At 37.8% G+C, this 15351-nt stretch overlaps 1 protein-coding gene across 1 annotated transcript; it reads left to right on the forward strand.

Annotated features, from left to right (window-relative positions):
• Window positions 1-451: 451 nt before the first annotated feature.
• On the forward strand, window positions 452-15217 carry msh2 (mutS homolog 2 (E. coli)). Its single transcript, XM_081392521.1, has 16 exons — window positions 452-717; window positions 892-1040; window positions 1125-1412; window positions 3304-3450; window positions 3532-3681; window positions 3776-3909; window positions 5256-5455; window positions 6196-6305; window positions 6407-6530; window positions 6614-6764; window positions 6850-6947; window positions 7860-8105; window positions 8243-8447; window positions 13464-13711; window positions 13834-14003; window positions 14106-15217. Exons 1-16 carry the CDS (start codon window positions 510-512, stop codon window positions 14286-14288), a joined length of 2811 nt encoding a protein of 936 aa, XP_081248647.1. The 5' UTR covers window positions 452-509; the 3' UTR covers window positions 14289-15217.
• Window positions 15218-15351: the final 134 nt, after the last annotated feature.

The following is a 15351-nucleotide window of genomic DNA, read 5'->3' on the forward strand; positions in this document are numbered from 1 at the left end:
TTTGTAACAACTTGAGGGTGAGTAAATGATAAAGGATTAACATTTTTGGGCGAATTACCCCTTTAATATAAATCCTAATATCTTTTTGAAGGTGAGAAAAATGCAAAATAAAGTAAAAAAAATAAACAAAAAAAAAACAAAAAAAAATATATTGCTTCTCAAAAGTGATAAAACCAAAAATCATTCAAATAAAACTCAAAGTCTTTATATTTGAAATGTACAATGAACTGGCAAATAGCCTATCCTGCAAGAGATTTCTTGTATGCTCATAATGCCCCCCCCAAAAAAAGTCTCTGGTTGTGAATCACAAAAAGTACAATTCACATCTATACTCTATTTAAATCTGGACACAATGAAGGTTTTAACAGGATAGTAGCGATACACAAGTTTAAAAAGAATTGTTACAAAATAACCGTTCTTCATTTGAAGTGTGGTCGTCGTCATTTTAGCTCCGCCCCGTTTGCCTTTGACCCTCCCGGCGCGCCTGGTCTGTGGCGGGAGATTCCAGCATGGCGGTGCAACCTAAACAAAATCTGTCTATGGACAGTGCGTCTGAACATGGATTCTTGAATTTTTATTTTTCTATGCCTGAGAAACCTGACACCACCGTGAGAGTATTTGATCGAAACGATTACTATACGGTACACGGAAAAGATGCGGTTTTTGCAGCCAAGGAGGTTTTCAAGACGAACGGAGTCATCAAAAACCTGGGAACAGGTTAGCTCTCAAGTTATGGGATTATTTAATAAAATATCAGTTTATTAAAGATATCTGGTTATTTGTTTCTTTCTATTGTGCAGATATATGCATCTTGCCTAAACTGCATCAGTATGTTGATTATTTTATTATATCTGTAAATAGGTCAAATTAATATACTTTGAATTTACGCAGGAAACAAGAGGTTGGAGAGTGTGGTCCTCAGTAAGATGAACTTTGAGTCATTTGTGAGGGACCTGCTGCTGGTCAGGCAGTACCGGGTGGAAGTTTTCAAGAATGCCAGTAAGAGTAGCAAAGATCATGACTGGCAGATATCTTTCAAGGTATCTTACATTCTTTACTGTTTTGATAATCTTTTCTCAGTATCACCCCTCCCAATCTCATCATGTTTGTATTTTGCGTTCCAGGCTTCCCCAGGAAACCTGACCCAGTTTGAGGAGATTTTGTTTGGCAGTGGAGCAGGACCTGGGGAGGGTGCAGCCGGTGTCGTCGGGGTTCGTCTTGGCACCGGGGCTGATGGACAGCGTGTTGTCGGTGTTGGCTATGTAGACAGCACACTCCGGAAACTCGGTGTGTGTGAATTCCCAGACAATGATCAGTTTTCCAATCTGGAGGCTCTTCTTGTGCAGATCGGGCCCAAAGAGTGTGTGCTTCCTGGAGGAGATGCAGGTGGAGACCTTGGGAAACTTAAACAGGTAACTTTCTTATAGATGCCAGTTTGTGTGTTTTGAAACAAGATAGGGATGCATGGTATATCGGTGCCAAGTCAGTTAATAACTGATAATAGAGTAAAAAAAAAAAAAAAAGATTAAAATTAGGGTAAGCAATTTTCTGAGAGGCTAGCAATAGCGAGTTAGCTTTGAAAGATCCCACCCTCCCTTCAGAGCGTCTCCAAAGCCACGTCTCCTTCAAAACACGTGCACTCGTTCAGCAGGGAGCAAACAAAAGCGTCATGAGGCGAGAGACGGTGTTGTGGCGAATTTCGACTGCCTGACAAAGTATTATCCCCCTCGGTAATAATTTGGCTGGGGTCAGAATTCGGCACAACAACGGCGTTAAACTACTTCATGTCTCAAAGCACATAACATTACAATAATAATGAACATAAACAACTTAAAGAGCATTGACCTGTACCACCTGACTGCTGCAGATTCATTTCTGCGTTGATAGTGTTGTAACGCATAAATTCGAGTCAAGAACTGCTCCGAGTAGCCTATAAATTTACAGGTTTGCATCTCTTACAAATTACAGTAGTTATCGCGTGGATGCAGCATAAGCTTGTTATTTTGGTTCAGGAGGAACTGTAAAAGGTGGCTGCTGTTTCGGTTGTGGTGCTCAGTGACTGACGTCTGTCTAACTCTGCATAGCATGAAATGCGCTGATGATGTGTGATGTCTGCGCGAGCAGGGTGCACGGAGGTATGGAAAGACATATGTTGACAGGCAGGTAGGATGTCGGATTGGATGAACATTCCATGGTCCTATTACTTCCAAAGACAATAAATATACATATAAATACATTTAGACCACTTAACATAGTGATTGCTATCAGGTTGTGAAGAGATTTTCAACCAGCATAACGAGAAATGTTTCTGGAACAAATCACCTACCTGCCTTTAAATGGTATTGGTTGATATTGGATATTTAACTGTGCATGTTAATATCCTATACATTTACATTTAGCCATCATAATACTCACTTAAAGTTAATCTTTAAAAACATAATTTAATAACACTGATGTTAAATGTGATCTTTTGGGAATCTCAAAATGAATATCCACTTTTTATTCTGCACAACATAATGCTGAGATGCCTAAATCTACTTTTACCATCTAAAATGATTTGTTTTAGTTTGTACATTTTGACAAAACAGTACAATTTTAATATTGGCTATAAAATGGCTATACAATTTTAAAGGGGTCAGAAAATGGTAAATTGAAATAGTCACTCTGCAATAAAAACAAACTATTTAAAGTATGAGTTTTTGTTTATGAGTTTTGGCGATCTGAACCATGCCTGAGCAAGTTTGACCCTCAAAGTCTGTTTAGTTTGACTAATGTGATCGCTTCGTATCGTGTCCGCTCTGCAAATTGCTCCATCGGCGTTAGCTATTGCTGTGATGTCATGTGATTGACAGGTCGTCCTGCCCTCGCACCGGTAAACGTGTCATCAGAGAAGAAATGTTGTTGCAAGAGGGAGAAGTTATTTTAATTAAAGATTGAGGAAATGAATTTAAAAAAAGATGCATGGATAAATCATTTATAATAAATACTGCAATATTCCATAACAAAAAAAATAATTGTTCATTTTGGTTTCATGATGACTTCCACAACTCATGTGTGTCAATATTGCTTTTGAGTAAGACCGACTATGGTTGGAAATGAGGATAGAAAATGACAATTTTTATCAATATTTTAACTTTTTTTGATGAAAAAAACTTCACTAACTTCAAAGGCTAACCTCCAGAAACATTATATAAAGATCTGGAAATACATTTCATGACCCCATTAATATCACTGCATCCATAGACCAAGATTTTATAACCATAATAATTCTTTCATCCATATTGGATGCTATTTATAATTCAGGTTGTGCAACGGGGTGGCATTCTGCTCACAGACAGGAAGAAATCTGAGTTCACAACCAAAGACATTGTGCAGGATCTGAATCGCCTACTGAAGGCCCGCAAGGGAGAGACGGTGTCCAGTGCTGCCCTTCCAGAGATGGAGAAGCAGGTTTGGGCTGCTGCAACAAGTTACAAGTGTGTCATTTCAGGTGGTTCGTTTGGAGATTTAACTAGGTTATTGCTTTTCCAGATTGCAATGTCTTGCTTAGAAGCAGTCATCAAATACCTGGAGCTTCTCTCAGATGAAGCCAATTTCGGTTCCTTCAAAATTACCACGTTTGACCTCAACCAGTACATGCGTCTGGATAATGCTGCTGTGCAGGCCCTGAATCTCTTCCAGGTCAGGGGTTATTCAAAAACACAAAAATATGCTAGTTCTTCAGCGAAAGGTTATTTTGTGTTCTGATATATGTTCTTCCTCTATGATTTCTCAGGGTTCCTCTGATGATGCCACTGGCACACACTCCTTGGCAGGCCTTTTAAACAAATGTCGTACTCCTCAAGGACAGCGGTTGGTCAACCAGTGGATCAAACAGCCTCTCATTGACAAAAACAAGATAGAAGAAAGGTGAGACTTTAGTTTGCTATATATAAGGCCTGGGTAAAAAATATTCTTGATTCTAATTTTTATGACCTGATATAAATTCTTAAATCCCAAGAATGTCGGGTTATGCTGTTTTCAGTTAATGAATGAACAGAACTTTTATCACGCCTCCTATCCAATAAATCACAATAAGCTTTCTCTTTTGTTATTTTAATGTGAAACAAAGACACAGATTTTAAATTCTGTCCATTTTATTATAAAATTCAAACAATAAATACTGTTTGGGAGCTCTTTAGCGTGGTGTGACAAATCGCTGTAGCACCTCAGTTCAAGCAAAGCGACACCCCGATCATCTCTTCCGCTTTACTGCTAGTTACAGTACAACATAAACATGAATGAACTTGGTGTACTCACCAAGACAGTACTGAGTAATATAAGGTAACTACATGGGCTTAGATTAGGTTTAGAGGTAGATTCAGGGTACCTAGTTATTACCCAGTTATTGTAACAAATCGTTTCTAACATTAAATATCTTTACTGTTACTTTTGATAAATTTAATGCATCCTTCTCAAAAGTCTTAATTATTTGAAAATATATATATTTTGAACGGTAATGTGCATGTTTAACGCGGTTATATCCGTGGACACTGCGGAAAATCCGCGGGTCGGCAGGCCAGGTAAAAAAAAATTCAATTAAAATGCGGGTCATGGGTAGCCTGGTTAACGTCAGACCTCGTCTCATTGAGACGTGGTCTGGGAACCACATGTTCATTTTTCTCGTATTTGAGGCGTGGTTTTACGAATGCCCAGAGCCGTTTATTGGGCGCTACAAATGTCTATCAAATGCGCCTGTACGTAGCTCATAGCCAATCGTTTCAATTATACCAGATGACGTATGTAGAGCGACAGAAATTCGACGAGGAATAAGACGAAATAAACTTGCGTTCTAAACTACTAGAACACTATCTAAGGCTGCATCGAAAGGTAACTTCGCGTCTGATGCCATGTTGGATCCATAGATATAAACAAACTGCTTCAGTGTGTCGCATAGACGTCGTCATCGAACGCATTTAATATAGTGTGTATGTGTGTTCAGGAAGTTGCAGTGACGGAAACGGTGACAATTTATGTTTGAAGGGAGTAAAGCCTGTGTTTAGGCTATTAGGAAATGCTATTTTTGCCATTTTTAACTAGCATGCTTAATGAGTATTTTTGAATAATTGTAATGTGTGATGATCAGGTGCGGATATCTATATCAGAGAAAATCATAGGTTCGAGTTGGTGGCGGGTGGATGATATATGAATTAAAATTAACAGCGTATTTGGTTGACGTTAGAACTGATCCGTTCATTTGTTGTCATGTTGTGCAGACTGGACCTTGTGGAGACTTTTGTGGAAGACTCTGAGCTGAGGAAAAGTTGTCAAGAGGATCTTCTCCGGCGTTTTCCAGATTTGAACCGGATGGCAAAGAAGTTCCAGCGTCAGAGCTCTACTTTACAGGACTGTTATCGGGTCTATCAAGCTGTGGGGCAACTGCCGAGTCTGGTGCTGGCATTGGAGAGATACTCTGGTAAGAAGTTTTTCTTCAGTATTTATACAGAGCTCTGTATTTTCTGACCTGAAAAGTATGAGCCGCGAGAAAAGCGCAAATCCGAGATCATAAATCGTAATTGTATGATGACTGAAATCGTGAAATGGCCTTAAAAATGACTAAATAAACTGCAAAGTGTTATGTTTTCTAATACATTTATTTCATGCACGGATTGCTCCTGACATCTCTACATGAGCTTGCAGCGCCATCTGCGGGACGTCCTTAGCATGTTAGCCAGGGTTCAAATCCTCAAATGCGAGTAAAAATCGGCATTGAAACAGTTACTCACAAGTTGCTGGTTAACTTTTGAATGGATTTGGACAATACATGGTTGTAAAAATGTTATATGGCTTAGTGCAGTGGTCGGGAAGCCACATCTGGCTCTTTGACAAAAATCATGTGACTCGCCAGATCTCTCGCCAAAAACATTTGAGTGCTTTTTCATTCAAATGATCGATAAAAAAATTTGATATATCAACAGAGATCCACTTTCTGCAGAAACAGCAGCCAATTACAATTCCTTTGTTGTACAGTTAAGTTAATTAAAAGTTTATCATGATAAATTTTAATATATTTAAAATTGTACCGGCCAATGTGCACGTTCAGTTCAGGTAATGGCAACATTTTTTTTTTTTAGGACAGCAGAAAAAATGTCAAGTACACAAAGTTTGTTGTGGGACACCACAATGAGTGACGGCTGTATTTTAATCTGTTAACAGGGAAACATCAGGTCCTCCTGCACGCAGCGTTCATCTCTCCTCTTAACGACCTCATCTCTGACTTCTCCAAATTTCAGGAGATGATTGAAACCACACTGGACATGAACCAGGTCTGCTCTTGTCATTTGCACTTTGTACTATAATCAAACTTTAAAATCATTAAGTACTCAAATTCCTTAAATGTGTAACACTTGTGTTTTTTTTTTGTCAGGTTGAGCATCACGAGTTCCTAGTAAAACCCTCATTTGATCCCACATTGAGTGAGCTAAGGGAGAACATGGATCGTTTGGAGAAATCCATGCAGGCCGCTTTGAGCAGTGCGGCTCGTGAGCTTGGTAAGTGATCAAAGTGTGGAAATTAAATGCATTTCCCTATTAAGCATTTTGGTGTTGAACTAGTAGCAAATGTTGATCTTTAGGGCTGGAAGCAGCCAAGACTGTGAAGCTCGATTCCAATGCACAGATCGGTTACTTTTTCCGAGTCACGTGCAAAGAAGAAAAGAGCCTTCGCAACAACAAGAAATTCACAACTTTAGATGTTCAGAAGAACGGAGTGCGATTCACTAACAGGCAAGGATGTTGTATGAGATGTTCAAATATTGGTGTTGCTAATGGTTGGAGTTCTTAGTAAGTGATTGTGTTGTGTGTTTCACAGTAAGCTGAGCTCTTTGAATGAAGAGTACATTAAAAGCAGAGAGGAGTATGAAGAAGCTCAGAACGCCATCGTCAAAGAGATCATCAGCATAGCCGCTGGTGAGAGTCGTTCATTTCTAAAGGGTTGTTCCCTGTGGGTTTTGAACTTTCACTTTAATTTGATTGTAATTCTGGATACTATACAGGTAAGGCTCTCTCTGTACCATTAATACAGAGTATAATATCCCAAAAAAGAGACAATATTATTACTGAGTATAAAACCCCCCTCCTCAAAATAAATAAACCTGTATGAAATAAAGACCCGTTCACACAAAGGATGTTAAAAAAAACTATACTAATTGCTCGAATTCAATGAGAATAAGGACTTCCACACCACAACTATAACAATAATGACACAGAGAAATGATCATTCAGATATGATTCGTCCAATCAGAATCCATCCAGCGTTAAAGAGCTCGAGCATTTAAAGTGGTTGGAAGTAAAAAACATGATTTTATGATTTTATTAACATGGTATTTGTCAAAACAAATGTTTCAATAATATGCAATAATATACTTAAAAAATGACAGGTTAGACAACAGCTCAAATAATGCATTTTAAGGAAGAATTGTTGTAATATAAGCATTTAAATAATGTTGGCAAGAAGATTTTCATTTCTTACATGGTGACATATCCGAGTGAAACAGCTTCTCGAACAAGAAATATCGGGGTGACTTGATTTTGTCCTTTTGCAATTGTTTGGATTGTTGGCTAATTGGTTGTCGTTCGCTAACTGGTGCGATCTCATGTATAAAAAGTTCCATTAAAATAATTTACATTTTAATTTCATTGTGAATTTACCCAGGTTTATGGTTTAAAATGATTTTCTGTGGTTATCAACATTAATGTATATTGAACACGTTATTCTTTAGTCATTTTGGTTATTAACATTAAGCTATTTTTAATTTTGGTTAATAATGTTGTTAGCCTGTTGAGAACGAATAGTTCAGTAACCCTGTGTTTGTACCATAGGCTATGTGGATCCAGTACAGACTCTAAATGAGGTGATAGCTCAGCTGGATACCGTGGTGAGCTTTGCCGTGGTGTCCCATGCTGCCCCAGTGCCTTACATTAGGCCCAAAATACTAGAGAAAGGATCAGGGAGACTCATTGTGAAAGCGGCAAGACATCCCTGTGTCGAAGCCCAAGATGATGTGGCTTTTATTCCCAATGATGTCACCTTCACAAGGGGCGAGGAGATGTTTCATATCATCACAGGTCAGCTCTTATTTGATTGGAGGATTATAAAAATAAGCTAGTACGAGATGAGCACTAGCATTAAATTGAAGATTCATGTACGTAAATGCATTAATCCATAATCTATATAATAAAAGGCTTTTTTCTGATATTTTTAGGTCCAAATATGGGTGGTAAATCTACATACATCCGCCAAGTGGGTGTGATCGTGCTGATGGCACAGATTGGCTGTTTTGTGCCATGTGATGCGGCAGAGCTGAGCGTGGTGGACTGTGTGCTCGCTCGAGTGGGTGCGGGGGACAGCCAAATCAAAGGAGTGTCCACCTTTATGGCTGAGATGCTGGAGACGGCTGCTATTCTTCGGTCAGAACTCACATTTGAAACATTTTTTACTCCCATTATTTTTAAAGGAATTTTCCAGGTTAAGCTGAATCGACAGCATTTGTAGATTCAGTGGTAATCAACAATCAATTTCCACTTGTCCCTAAAAGTAAAGTCTGGGTTACAGTTGAGGCACTTACAATGGAAGTGTGGCCAAACTGTAAATATTAAAGGGTTAGTTCACCCAAAAATGAAAATTATGTCATTAATGACTAGGGTTGGGTATCGTTTCATTTTTAGCGATTCCGATTCCGATTCTGCTTATCGAATCCGGTTCTTATCGATTCTTGTTTCCGATTCCAATATTTTTTGGAGGGAGAAAAAAAAGGGCAAATACTTGAAGAAAAAATATTTCTACCTTTTATTCTTGCCAATTTTAAGCAATAACCAATAAAATGGCTAAAGTGAAAGGAGTCTCTTCATATAAAGGTGTTGATTAGCCTACATTATTACTCCAGCAGTGTGGCAAAAAATCGACTGGTTTTTTTTTTTTTTCATTTAATTATTTATTGAATTAGACTTGAGAGATTCGGTCAAAAACGGCGAATCATTCATTCACTAAACAAGTATTTATGAGACACTGAATTAATAGTGTTTGAATTAATTATTCAAACTATTAGGGACTGTTCACATATGGAAAAGCACTGCCGCGCCGCTTTCTCCTTCTTTCCACAAGCGCTTGCGCTCCCGTGGCGTCTGTCGTTGCTATGCAACCCAACCATTCACTAGCTACTAGATATATTTATGGAGATGAGATATAAAAACCCGCCCTGTTCAGATATGATCAGCTGTTCAGCCGAGCGTTTGATGTTACAGAAAGGTCGGTTGGTTTTTGTCACTTGACCTGCACACCACTTGCGCCATTCTGAAAAGTTGAGATTTTCATCTCGATGAGGCATAGGCGCGCGCGCGCCTGCAAAAACGAGTGCCACGCACCGTATGCTCGTCGCGCCCACGGCCCATGACGCTTCTATTATGAACGTGCTTGCCGCGTGCCTACATTTGAAATAACGGATAGTCAGGAATCGATAAGAGGAATCGAAATGCGTGCGTCTTATCGAATACCCGGTTTTTGGGAATTTGTTACCGGTTCTAAAATGGAACCGGTTCTCGATACCCAACCCTATTAATGACTCACCCTCATGTCGTTCCAAGCCCGTAAGACCTCCGTTCATCTTCGGAACACAGTTTAAGATATTTTAGATTTAGTCCGAGAGCTTTCTGTTCCTCCATTGAAAGTCAATGGACGGCATACTGTCCATGTCCAGAAAGGCAGTACAGACATCATCAAAGTAGTCCATCTGACATCAGTGGCTCAATCTTAAGTTTATCAAGCGACGAGAATACTTTTTGTGCGCAAAAAGTAAACAAAAATAACGACTTTATTCCACTATTCATTTCCTTCTCTCTAGGCCTCGAGTGAGTTCACGTAGTGTTTTTGCGTAGCGCGTCTGTGTTGTACGTCACACGCATCACACATGACCAGCGTCGGCCAATAGTGAGCCTACGTGTGACGTACAACATAGACGCGCTGCGCAAAAACACTACGTGAACTCACTCGAGGCCTAGAGAGAAGGAAATGAATAGTGGAATAAAGTCGTTATTTTTGTTTACTTTTTGCGCACAAAAAGTATTCTCGTCGCTTGATAAACTTAAGATTGAGCCACTGATGTCACATGGACTACTTTGATGATGTCTGTACTGCCTTTCTGGACATGGACAGTATGCCGTCCATTGATATTCAATGGAGGAACAGAAAGCTCTCGGACTAAATCTAAAATATCTTAAACTGTGTTCCGAAGATGAACGGAGGTCTTACGGGCTTGGAACGACATGAGGGTTAGTCATTAATAACATAATTTTCATTTTTGGGTGAACTAACCATTTAAAATACTCACTATACCCACTTGTAGTTTAGCCACAAGATGTAAAAATTATGCATATGAGCATGATTTTAGTGTGAAAAAAGATATATAACAACAAAGGTATGAACCTAAAATTACTCTAGAAATAATTAAAATAGTTTTACCAATCGATTACACAAGCTTTACCGGAAGAATTATGTAAGTGCTTTTATACATTTATAAGCTTCACATTTCTGCTTTGATGTCCTCCAAAAATGGTCCCCATTCACTTCCATTGTAAATGCCTCACTGTAACCTTGATCTAAATTTTTTGTGGTAATCAACATTTTGCCACAAATGCTGTCAGTTGAACTTAAAGTCGTCATGAAATGGAAGTTGCGATAGTCGTTTCTTTCTTACTGTGATGTATATCCGAGTGAAACAGCTTTTCGAACAAGAAACAATGTAGTGCGGGACTTGTTTTTGTCCATTGGGAATTGATTATATTGTTGTTTGCTATTGCTGTGATCTCATGTGAGTGACAGTTTGTCCCGCCCTCGTGCTGGTGAACACATTATCAGAGAAAGAAGTGTAAGTGCCATCTGAAATTTTCGTCTAGAATGATAATTTTTATCAAGCTCGTTTTTTTAAATTCAGTAATTTCATTTAATGGCAATGAAAACTACCTATTAATTGTCATTTAAATCAAATTACTGAACTTAAAAATACGAGCTTGATAAAAATGATCATTCTGTAAGAAAATTTCAGATGGCACTTAGAGGCTTTTGCATCTGAACTCTTCAGATATCGTAGTTATTTCAATTAAAGATTACAAAAAATTGTGCACAGATAAACCAGTTATAATGCACACAAGATTTGTCAGTTTTGATTACATAGTGACTTGTATTGAACCTGAATTTTTTGAAAACACATTTAACATGCAAGTTTTATGATTTTTTTTTTAATGCTTCCAGCATACATTATCATAATTTAATGCATTTGATACATTTACAAAAATGCTGTCAGTCGATTAAGAAAATTAACTTATTAAAAAAAACTGTGATTAATCACATAAATTATTTTTATCTTGTAGTATTTTTTTCACATTTAATCTCCAAAATGTAGAATCAACATAAAGATGGCATATTTTTAACATTTGTTTAATGGCATCTTTTTCTTAAGCACTATGAATGAATCCCAGTATGAGTGTTACCAATAGTGCTATTGATTTCTCAATTAAATATTTTTTTGCTCTGTTTTAGCCATTAATTATAGCCATTCAACATTACAGTATAATTTAAAGCCATCATTTTCAACATTTAATGGGCTTTTAAAAATATCAACTTCTTAAAATAATTTTCAGATAAACTATAAATTGAATATAGATTCATTCTTATTCAAGCTACAAAGGTTATCAGTGCCGGCCCAAGCCTTTTGGGGGCCCTAAGCAGAATTTGATTTGGGGGCCCCCTCCCACCACGCGGAGTCACCTGTGCTTGACGATTATTGACACAATGTCACTCTATAATGTTACATTATAAATTAATACAATGAGGTTATGTATTAATACAAAATAAATACTTAATAAAAAATAGATACTTAAAAATGTTTTAACTTTTTCTTTACTCTTTTACTAACTCTTTGAAACTTCTGAAAAAAATTGTCACAAAACATATTAAAAAAACTTATTTGCAAAATATCCTCCAACGTTTTGCAACACTTTGCAGTTTGAACGATGTCTTGTATGAACATAACGGAGTATGTTTTTGTTTCCACTGTTCGATCGCACCCGCGCCTCTCACACACACACACACACACACACACACACACACACACACACACACACACACACACACACACACACACACACACACACACACACACACAACAACAACAACATATTCAAGCATTGCAATCTTGACATCGCAGCCTGTTCGTTATAGCCTTAATAAAATATAATAATAAAATAGTCAACCTAAAATATAAAAATTACACTGCTCTGTTTAAATAAGCCTACAATTCGTATTCAGCGCTGCGTAGCCTAAGCAACGCTCCACTGTGATGTTTCCAAGCACATTTTTGCGCATGTGAAGATAATGATTTTTTTCCCCTCGATATTGGAACGTGGGTGAAGTACAAAGAAGCCTATAATAAAGAATAGTTTACCATCCAAATCCATCGCGACGAATGTTAAACATTTTGATTCTAGAGAGAGATACGCGAGCCCAACGCCGCTTTCACTTTCGCTTTTAAATTATTTCGTTTTGGCTTGTTTTTAGTTATTTTTTTATTATTGTTCTGTTCTGAATATCATTAAATTTAAAGGATAAATCATTAATCAAATCAAATTTTTGTGACATGGCTTAACATTACCGTGACTTTGCGCACGAATTGTCTATGCACGCGAGGTTATGCGCATATGACTCAAACACTGGCAGACACAGCAGCAGTTGTAGGCAGGTATATTGATCATGAAATCTGAATTTTCTTGTCTTGAATTATTAATCCATTCATTCATTTATGTCACTTGTTTAATTTAATTAATATGTAAAAAAAAAATAATAATAATAATCGCTTGGGGGCCCCCTGGTGGCGAGGGGGCCCCAAGCAGCCGCTTAGTTCGCTTATGCCTCGGGCCGGCCCTGAAGGTTATGACGCACATGACTCTGATTTTCTCACATTCATTTAAGACTTAACTCATTTAAGAGTGCGCTGCTTTTGAGGATACTCGCCAAATATTGTCATTTTTACATGATTTTGTGTTTTTGTCCGTTCAAGAGCAAAAGAAAACTCAATGCGGCACTGGCGCGGCTTTCTCTGCATGCATTTCCGATGAGTGAACAGAGAGCTGCTTTACAGACTGCGCGCCAGTACAGAAATGAGTTCAATTTTTCGTCTTGCGTTTGAATGGTTTAAATAGCACTTGAATGAATGAATGAGTGCATGATCATAAACTAACGCTAGCCAAAGGATGGCAGGAAAAAAAAAACAATGCTGTGTAAATTGCGTTAAATATTTAACATGTAAACTATTAAAAGTGAAACGTAAAATGAACGCGTTGATCTTGACGGCCCTATTTTACAATGTGCATTTTGTGTCCTTCAGTGCTTTTTTGTGATAAATGTATGTCATGTTTTGTATTTTTGTTTTTTAGATCAGCCACAGAGGATTCCCTCATCATTATTGATGAATTAGGCAGAGGCACATCCACATACGATGGCTTTGGTCTGGCCTGGGCAATCTCAGAGTACATCGCTACCCGCCTCAAGTCCTTCTGCCTGTTTGCCACTCACTTCCATGAGCTGACGGCGCTGGCGCAGCAGGTGCCCACTGTCCGTAACCTCCACGTCACTGCCCTGACCACAGACAGCACTCTCACAATGCTCTACAAGGTGAAAAAGGGTATGTGGCTTTCCAGCAAAGCAAAGAAATGCATACTACACTCTTTAATCATTTTGAAAACTTGGATTGGGTTGTATATTTCCATTGTGCTTGGTGTATAATATGTGCTTGATTTGACTTAGGCGTGTGTGACCAGAGCTTTGGGATTCATGTGGCAGAGCTTGCTAACTTCCCCAAGCATGTGATTGCTAATGCAAGGGAGAAGGCTTTGGAGCTTGAGGAGTTCCAGGATATTTCCGGAGCCGGGGAAGAAGCTGGGCCTGAAGCCAAAAAACGCTGCCTGGAGAAACAGGTAAGATGTGTTATTAAAAGAAATGTTTGCATTTGCAAAGCTCAATGCATTAAAATATTAGAGTTAATAAACTGCTGTGCTGTCTTGTGAATTTATCCATAGGAGGGGGAGAAGATCATCGAAGCTTTCCTGGCTAAGGTGAAATCAATGCCTGTTGAAGGCATGTCTGACGAGGCTGTCAAAGAGGAGCTGCGCAAACTCAAGGCAGAGGTCATCGGCCAAAACAATGGCTTCATCAATGAGATAGTGTCACGCTCTGCCAAAGTCAAACTGACTTCAGCCTGAGGGCTTCAGGATGAGCATTGTCTTAGTGGATGAAAGTTCAACATTTCAGTAAAATTGTTTATGGTATAATGGAAATTGATATAATCTATAGTAGATTAGAAAAAAAAATCCATTTTAGCACCATCGCTTTCTTTTCAGATGTTTTTTTCTTGTTATATGCGTTCTGTAGCCATTAATCCTCTCTCAGAGTAAAACATTTCTAAATATTTTGTTTGTTTGTGTGTGTGCACTGTCAGTTAAAATTACAACTTGAATTTTGGTTAGTGGCAATGTCGCCATCTTATGGATAAATTGGGGAACGTTTTAATTTTTCTGTTTCATTTTACCTCATTTCAAAGATAATGGTTTATTATTATAATTAGTTCAGACAGACCTTGTTTGTACACTTATCTTTACATTTAAATTTCGATTCAAACCCAAAATCAACTCTAAAGAAACCAAGAGTCAATTAAATGTTTTTCTTTGAATTGTGCTTTTATAAATGTACTAAATCTCCATGTTGCCATAGTTCCGGGGATTTCAAATTGAGGTCTGGGAAAAGTGTAACAAATGTATAAATTATTAAATGATAAAATAAGATTAAACTAAAATATTTGTAATATAAAAAATGCAAATAGATTAAAATAAATAAAAATATTTATACTATAATAGTATAAGTACTATAAGTAACAGTACTATAATGATTAGAAAGAAAACATGCAATATAAACTAAATATTATCCACATAATGTTACACGAATTCATATATTTTTTTCCACAGTATAAATTGGGTGTTTGCACATTGAAATATACACAGAGCTGCCTATTAAATTTTTAGGATGGGGTCTCTCATGAGGGTGATCATATTTGGAAGTCTGGAATTGAAAATCCATGCTAGTTTACCTGGTAATTAAAGCTAAGCAGAATAAAGTACACATTTCATTCAGTTCTAAGACCGTTTCATTTTTTAATTAATCAGGTTTGTGCATTCAGGCGAGTTTGTCTAATGCAAACATCTTAAACCAGAATACGATATTTTACTGGTTTAAGATGGTCTAGTTGGTCTCCCAGCCTGACCAAACTGG

Source organism: Scardinius erythrophthalmus, assembly GCF_964197995.2.
Source record: "Scardinius erythrophthalmus genome assembly, chromosome: 18".
NCBI lineage: Eukaryota > Metazoa > Chordata > Actinopteri > Cypriniformes > Leuciscidae > Scardinius > Scardinius erythrophthalmus.